Source organism: Frieseomelitta varia, unplaced genomic scaffold, assembly GCF_011392965.1.
Source record: "Frieseomelitta varia isolate USP_RPSP 00005682 unplaced genomic scaffold, Fvar_1.2 scaffold_161, whole genome shotgun sequence".
NCBI lineage: Eukaryota > Metazoa > Arthropoda > Insecta > Hymenoptera > Apidae > Frieseomelitta > Frieseomelitta varia.
In genome coordinates this window covers 161,973-169,685 of record NW_025109317.1, presented here as the reverse complement: position 1 = coordinate 169,685, position 7,713 = coordinate 161,973, and the positions used below count along the sequence as shown (strand labels likewise).

The following is a 7,713-nucleotide window of genomic DNA, read 5'->3' as shown; positions in this document are numbered from 1 at the left end:
ATGTTATTCACGTGTAGTAGCATAAATTTTATGTACAGAACAAAATAATGCATAATTAATAATTATAGTCTAAGTTATTTATTAATCTACGCGATACCAAAATATATTTATAAATTGTATAATCAAAACATTTGTTACCAAATTTGAAATTATTGTTAGCATATTTCAACAAACCAATAAAGGTTAGATACACAGTAAATATATAATGTAAATAATGCACAATACAATGTAATGAATTAATAAAAATTTTCAATATTTACATAATAAATGACAGTTTATTGTTAATATATATTTGTAGTATAACTCTTCAAATTCTTTTTATACTTATTGTAAAAGACAATATTCTCCAAACTGATGTAAGAATGTTGTAATCTCATGAGTAATACCATCTATTAATAAAAATCCTATATTTTGTTTATGATATGGATCACATGGAAAATAAGCTTGTCCTTTACTATCTTTAGCTATTACTTGCAAAACTACTGTACTAATTGATAAATCTGCATCTTTATTCTTTTGTACCCTATAATAATTAAAAGAATATAATTATTATTCAATACATAAACGAAATGTTTATAAAAGTATCATACAACTTTATTAAGTCTTTATAGATAGCCTTTGTCACTTTTAAATATGGATTTAAAACATCCTCATATTGACACAATATTCCTCCAAGAACAAGCATTTGAAAAATACAAAATATAAATTCTTCACGTTCATCTTTAGAATATAAATTATATTCTGGGCACTCTTCATCCAATAACATCTATAAATTTATTACAAATAAATACTAATAAATTACTAATAAATTAACTATAGTGAAAAGCCATACCCTTCTAAGATTATCAGAGATTAAGAAATTTTCTATTTCCATATCGTATCTCTTACAAATAATTCCAGATTTATATACAACTGCATTCTCAGGGTCTTTTAATTTGTTAAAAAAACTCATGTTTAAGACAGAACAAGGAATAGGCTTTATTTCTACACTTGATGCTGTTATGCCTATTAATTAGAACACAAAAGTTAACACTACTGATAATTAATTCTATGTTATAAAAAACTATTACCCTGTTTTACCCAATCATTTCCTTGTTTTGTTAATAATTCTTTAGCTACAATACTATCTTGAAAGAAAGCCTAGAAATGGAAAGATAATAAAATATTATCTTAAGTTTAAATTAAAAGTATATTAGTTAAAGTATATTATTATGTAATAATTAACTAACTTCAGCCAAATGATATTTATGATATTGTTGAAAAGGTTCGTTAAATGTAAAATGCTGAATAACAAAATTTCCTTTTATTCCCCTGTAAGATCGGTAAAAAGTTTATTATTACATTCAACTTTTGGATAAGAAATTTTGCATGTATATATAAATTAAAAGAATAGGTAACAATATTACCATTTAGTAAGAAATTCTTGAGTTGTTTTATCATGTATTCCAACAAAATTTTTTTGTGCAAGGGGTATAAATGTGTAAGTGGGTTTAATTTCCATTTCTAAACAATTATTATTACTATGGAAACATTGAGAACGTAGAGCTAGGCGGACTGCTTAAAATTTAAATAATAGGCAGACTGCAATATTCTCAAAATAAACTGCGTTTTGAGATCTAGGTGCGGTCAGGCGAGTGAAATTTAGAAAATAAAAAAAATTTAGAAAATAAAGAAATAAGCTACACACTAGTGTACTCGTTGAAATCTACAGAAAAAATAATTGCTATCATATCATAATCCACTCTGAATAAATTTTATTAATAAAGCTTTTTCACATCTTTAAAAACAACGGAGATATTCGAGATATTCAAAATTGCCTCACTTTATATGACTGGATATATATATATATATATTATGAATGGAATCGGTTACATTAATGAGATAATAATATAGAATATAATTACATAGAATACAATGCCTTTTAAAATAAAATACAAAATGAAAAATACATCGCTTTTAACATGTATATACACAAATGCAAATTTTTGCTTATGACAGTGTTAGAACGGCTGTAGAAATCTTACATAAATATGTATGAAACATTTCAAGAATTCATTATCATTGTATGTATACCATTGTGTATGTACAATTTGATTATAATAATTAGTGCGTATAATCTAAAAATATATATAAAAACCGTAAGATATATGATGCAAGTATATATTGCACACAGGAAAAAAGTATACGTAGATATTTAAACAAACGTAAAAATTAATTATGATTGATAGGCCGCAATATGGTATATTTAACAATTATTATGTATATTTTAAACAATATCAATACGATTATAGTGTCAATATAAACATTTTCATATCACACACGTAATATACATAAATATTTTCTATATGAATGTTCAAATATTTTCGTGAGTTCTGTATATTTATGAAAATATATATGTACTTACTTACATTTATTTCTAATCAACAAATGACTGAATTATATATATGTAACCATTCTTTTAAATAATGTTCACTATTTTTAATCAAACACACTTGTAAAAATATATCTAAAATAATAATTGTATTGCACAATTTCTTACTGTACTTTCCGCCAAAAAATTATACGTATATATGTAGATCGATCACGGATATTGATTATGTATTGTTTATGATTAACAACCATATAATTTACTGTTTCATTGGCGCTGTAATCTTTAAGCATTAATCATTTTTACAAAGGTATATTACTTAATTAAAAATAAAAATAGCTTCTCCCTCTAATCTTTAAAGAAGATAATTTATTTAACAAACTGTTTGTAATATTATTCTTTAAAGTCTAAGGCAAGTAAATGTATTTTAATTTTAAATTTTAGTTTCAAGTTTCATTAATTTAATGATTTTCATTTGTTTAATTTGGCTCTTTTCCTATCTAAATGACTTCTCAAACAAATTTCAATTATATTCAATAAAATTTTTTTACTATAAATCGCAAATAAAGATCACTGTTCTAGTTAATTGTTTTATGCTTGAAATTAGTATTCTATTTTATTGTTTTATAATGATAGTACTACGTTACATATATATCGTAGTCATATCTATTCCGTCGTTGGTCAATGATTAAAGTAAATGTGAAGCTGTATATAAAATATTTATATGAATTAGAATTAATTGAATCTTAATTATAATTAAGAAAATATTTATTTTTACTAGTAAAATAAAAATTATTAGAATTGACTTCAACGTCAAAAAAATATTAAAATGCTATAGTTGAACAAAAATTTGGTTAACCTTCAAACACTGAAGAAATCATGGCGCCGAATCAACGTCAACGTCAACTTTTTATTTCTAAGAAAGAACTGAAAAAGTTGAATGGCAGAAGATTTTCAAAGTAGACACAATATTCTTTCTTTCTTAATAATAAAAAATGAATAGAGAATTCTTTTGTTATCCTGTTATGTTTAATGACGTTAAGTATATTGTATGCCGGTTAACCTTTCCTGGCAATTTAATATTAAATTATCTTGACAAGTATAAGTAATATTGTGTTAGTTTACTATTGTATTTAATTCGTCACTGAATTATTTAGTAGAGTCATTGACTAAATGCACATAAATGTACATAAAATTAAATACAAATCTCAAATAAAATTAAGGTTATATGTTTCAGACCAGAAGAAACGTCTGATACTGGTCTTATTTATCCCGGTGTGGATACAGCATTTAAGCTACTTTTGTCAGCTAGATTTTGTTCTGCTATTTGGAGTCACATAACAGATTGTGATGAAACTTATAACTATTGGGAACCAGTAAGATTTAATAATAAGTTCGAATGATTTGTATAAATTTATTTGTACAGTATTATTTTGTTTTAATAAATGAGTTATTTATTTTATAAAAATATATTTTTTTCATTACATTTTGTCTTAGAGTCACTATCTGCTTTATGGCAGTGGTCAACAAACATGGGAATATAGTCCACAATATGCATTAAGATCATATATGTATTTGTTGATTCATATGGTACCAGCAAAACTTTATCATTATTTACTAGAACCAAATCCTGTTCTAGTTTTTTATTTTGTAAGATGTTTATTATCCGTGGGTTGTGCTTTATCTGAAGTATATTTCTATAAGTATGTATATTTGTTGAATTATAAATTCATGAATGATAAACTTTATATTAAGATAATAATTATAATTTCCTTTCTAATAGAAATGTATGCAGGGAATTTGGGATCCATATAGGAAGATTAACATTAGTATTTCTAATTCTCAGTTCTGGCATGTATATTGCTAGTGCTGCCTTTTTACCATCTTCTTTTTCAATGTGCGTTAGGTGAAATCAATAATATTTTAAAGAATGTCGAAATAATTAAATTATGTAAGTCAATTTGTATGCTTTTTATACAGGTATTTGAGTACTGTTGCAATAGCAGCTTGGTATGGCCGTCGATATGAATTAGCAATTTTTGCTACAGCTATATCTGCTTTATTAGGATGGCCATTTGCTGCTTTACTTGGGTATATTTTTTATATACATAGAATAAAAATAGTTTACACAGTAAAAATTTAATAGTGCTTTAAATCTTTTTTGTATTTTTTACAGATTACCAATTGCAATGGAAATGTTAATACATAAAAAAGAATGGAGTAAATTTATCAAGTGGGTAATAATATCTGGTACTGTTATTTTAGTACCAATGATATGGGTCGATTCAATGTATTATGGCAAATTGGTAATAGCACCATTAAACATTATAATATACAATGTTTTTACTAATCATGGACCAAATATTTATGGAACAGAACCTTTCAATTATTATATTTATAATGGATTTTTAAACTTCAATTTCGTTTTTATTGGTGCACTTTGGGCTCCGTTTGGATTGGTAATATTTATCAAATTCAAATTTGAAGTTAATAGTTTGAAGTCTACAATTAATAATATTTTAATGAATCTTACAGGTTTTAGTATGGCTAATTGTACCAGCTAGACCAAGAGATCGTTTATGTTTATCTTATTGGTATTCATTGGCACCATTATATCTCTGGTTTTTAGTGTTTTTCTTACAACCTCATAAAGTAAATTAAATAAGATTATTCAATAATTATTCTTTACTCTGTAAATGTTTTTACAGTTACCACAAATTTTAAATACGCGTTCGACACATTTTTTACTGCATAGAAATCTGAAAAAATTCATATAGTATTTAGATAGACCTTCTAAATTGAGATTAAAATAAAAAATTTAATCTATTTGTTTATATATATTATTACTGCTAGCTTGTTACCAGATTGTTTGGAAAAGACCGATATTTTTCAAATTTTGTCGAACACGAAAAATCTCACAGAGTAAGGATTAATATCAAATACATATCAGGTGACAAATAATTATTATGTCTATAATTTGCCTTGATTACAGGAAGAACGATTTTTGTTTCCTGTATATCCAATGATTTGTTTGGCTGGAAGTATAGCTATAGATACTATTCAGAAGCTATATTTCTTTATCAGAACAAAACTTAGTTCTTTACATATTGCTTATCATTATTTACAATACACTGTACATATAACATTTTTTGCTATTTTGATATGTAGTTTTCTTGGAATATCAAGATCACTGGCAATATATAAAGGTAAAAAGTTTATATATTTCAAAGTACATTACAAAATATATTATTAATTATTATTAATAAAGTGTATAAATATTAAAATATATTTTAATTAAGATATCATTCTTTTATATTAGGTTATTATGCACCAATGGAAGTAATGATTGATACTAATAAACTTGGTCTAGAGAGAGAGATATCTAAGGATATTAATATTAATTTTTGTATCGGTAAAGAATGGCACAGATTTCCAAGTAGCTTTTTCTTTCCATCAAATAAGTAAGTAATATACTTTTTAATAAGTACAATTTAAAACTTACTCATTTTTTTATACATATTTATTGTAGTTGGAAACTTCAGTATCTAAGATCAGAGTTTAAGGGTCAGTTACCTCAACCTTTTTTAGTTCATGAAAATGCAACTAGTATTGTACAACCTTATTTTAATGATATGAATAGAGAAGAACCTACACGTTATGTAAGATTATATTTATATCATAATATAAATACATTAAAAATATAAGTTTTGTTTAATTTAATCAATTATAATTTTTATTATAGTTTAGCTTAGACAAATGTCATTTTATATTAGATCTGGATATTGATATTGAAACGATCTTAGAACCAAATTATTCTCGATTAAATGATAATTTCACGATAATTAGATCGTCTAAATTTTTAAATTCTGCAAGGTGAGTAAATTACATCTTTGAATTTTTTTTTATATTATTTACATTTATTGTGTTAAATTAATATTATTAATTTAATTAAAATTTATTTTTCAGATCACATCGATTTTTCAGAGCATTTTACATTCCTTTCGTGTCACATAAATTTTGTACATATGGTTCATATAATTTATTACAAAATATTAAATTTAAATCGATTCCTCTTTTATTAAAAGAAAAAAATACAAAATCTTCCTGAATAAAAATTTTAAAACGTGTATAATTTTCATAAACAGGGTCTGTGTCAGAGAAATGACACCTGATATTGTATTTCAAATGGATTTTATACAATAAAGAGTAATATAAAAAATAGTTATTAATATAGAGCAATATATACGCTCATATTTAATATATAAACAATGTATTTAAAAAAGTATATAAATGACTACGCAATTAATATTAGTTTAATTTATTGGACAATATAAAAATTTTAATATAACATACATATAAATATAACATTGCGTAATCAATTTTTGATGATGTATTATACTAAAAAATTTAATTCATAATGACTACTCACGTACAAAATGCTAAATTATATTAATTATTGAATTTTTAGTATTTACACAATTTCCAAGTTATTAAGCATATTTGTTGTCAGTTTACATATATATATATATATTTAAAAATACTTAGGAATAATATTGCTTTTTTTTAAACAAATAGTATTTGATAATAATATTTACATACAATTAGCTGGTACTTATTTTATAATCAACAAATTTTTGTACATACAGTAAAACTATAAGTATTTATGGAAGTGCGATATAGTTAATTTTAATTGCAAATGTTCTATAAATTATTGTATTATATTTTATAAATATTCTGATAAAAATTAATAGAACTATTTATTCTATGAATATGTTATGTAAAATCTGAATCAGACAAGTATATTTTAATTGTTATAAAATACATTATACAATTTATTTTTAATTGATTTGAATTTTATATTTTACATTTAATTATAATGACACGTATTAATTAAAAAAAAATAAATAAAATATCATACAGTAAGTGTGAAAAGTATTCATACAGTAGCTAATTTTAAAAGCTTTGTTGAAGCTTATTTATTTAATATGTTTTAAATTGTGTATATATTAAAAATTTTCGAAATGAAAAAAATATAATTGATCCATACTTCTTACACTTACTTGATTTTATACTTACTATATATTGTTATCCCCTTATCAAATAAGTAGTATTTATAGTTATATTGCTATATAATCAGAATTACAGTCACAATTGGATTGTTATAGGAATGAAATACATATATATGTAAAAAGATTTCGTTATTTAACAATTTTGATTTCAATATAAAATTTTTCATTAAGTTCGAATATTCAAGCGTATTATCATTAATTTATATATGAATAAGCATTCTACTTCTCGATTAAAATCAAAATTTTAGCGCCACGTGTACTGAACAGCGCTTCCAT

The 7,713-nt window shown here is 23.6% G+C and overlaps 2 protein-coding genes across 7 annotated transcripts; one reads left to right on the top strand and one right to left on the bottom strand.

Annotated features, from left to right (window-relative positions):
• Positions 1 to 200: 200 nt before the first annotated feature.
• Positions 201 to 2,638, bottom strand: LOC122537558 (cilia- and flagella-associated protein 300-like). 3 transcript variants are annotated; one of them, XM_043670828.1, is made up of 6 exons: positions 2,409 to 2,638; positions 1,230 to 1,311; positions 1,071 to 1,140; positions 833 to 1,005; positions 591 to 766; positions 201 to 523 (listed from the first exon to the last, which is right to left on the bottom strand). In XM_043670828.1, coding segments are annotated over exons 1-6 (702 nt in total). In that variant the 5' UTR covers positions 2,411 to 2,638; the 3' UTR covers positions 201 to 324. The 3 variants fall into 3 exon arrangements, with proteins under 3 accessions (XP_043526763.1, XP_043526745.1, XP_043526754.1); XM_043670810.1 differs by lacking the exon at positions 2,409 to 2,638 and adding an exon at positions 1,407 to 1,816; XM_043670819.1 differs by lacking the exon at positions 2,409 to 2,638 and adding an exon at positions 1,407 to 1,812 and having other exon boundaries at positions 594 to 766.
• A 125-nt stretch (positions 2,639 to 2,763) lies between these two features.
• Positions 2,764 to 6,491, top strand: LOC122537536 (alpha-1,2-mannosyltransferase ALG9). 4 transcript variants are annotated; one of them, XM_043670792.1, is made up of 12 exons: positions 2,764 to 2,784; positions 3,606 to 3,744; positions 3,866 to 4,071; positions 4,152 to 4,265; positions 4,349 to 4,459; positions 4,545 to 4,827; positions 4,904 to 5,020; positions 5,361 to 5,574; positions 5,688 to 5,829; positions 5,898 to 6,027; positions 6,111 to 6,241; positions 6,335 to 6,491. In XM_043670792.1, exons 3-12 carry the CDS (start codon positions 3,938 to 3,940, stop codon positions 6,474 to 6,476), a joined length of 1,518 nt encoding a protein of 505 aa, XP_043526727.1. In that variant the 5' UTR covers positions 2,764 to 2,784; positions 3,606 to 3,744; positions 3,866 to 3,937; the 3' UTR covers positions 6,477 to 6,491. The 4 variants fall into 4 exon arrangements, with proteins under 4 accessions (XP_043526727.1, XP_043526733.1, XP_043526711.1 ...); XM_043670798.1 differs by having other exon boundaries at positions 3,856 to 4,071; XM_043670776.1 differs by lacking the exon at positions 2,764 to 2,784 and adding an exon at positions 3,031 to 3,327.
• The last annotated feature ends 1,222 nt before the right edge of the window (positions 6,492 to 7,713 follow it).

What these genes read in the sequence shown, in the direction of transcription:
- LOC122537536 (XM_043670776.1), top strand. Translation starts at nt 3,248, where the DNA reads ATGGCGCCGAATCAACGTCAACGTCAACTTTTTATTTCTAAGAAAGAA. An exon ending in CTTATAACTATTGGGAACCA is followed by an intron (nt 3,745 to 3,865) that starts GTAAGATTTAAT and finishes ATTTTGTCTTAG; the next exon opens with AGTCACTATCTGCTTTATGG. An exon ending in TTACCATCTTCTTTTTCAAT is followed by an intron (nt 4,266 to 4,348) that starts GTGCGTTAGGTG and finishes CTTTTTATACAG; the next exon opens with GTATTTGAGTACTGTTGCAA.
- LOC122537558 (XM_043670810.1), bottom strand. Translation starts at nt 1,501, where the DNA reads ATGGAAATTAAACCCACTTACACATTTATACCCCTTGCACAAAAAAAT. An exon ending in ATAAATATCATTTGGCTGAA is followed by an intron (nt 1,141 to 1,229) that starts GTTAGTTAATTA and finishes TTCCATTTCTAG; the next exon opens with GCTTTCTTTCAAGATAGTAT. An exon ending in TCTCTGATAATCTTAGAAGG is followed by an intron (nt 767 to 832) that starts GTATGGCTTTTC and finishes ATAAATTTATAG; the next exon opens with ATGTTATTGGATGAAGAGTG.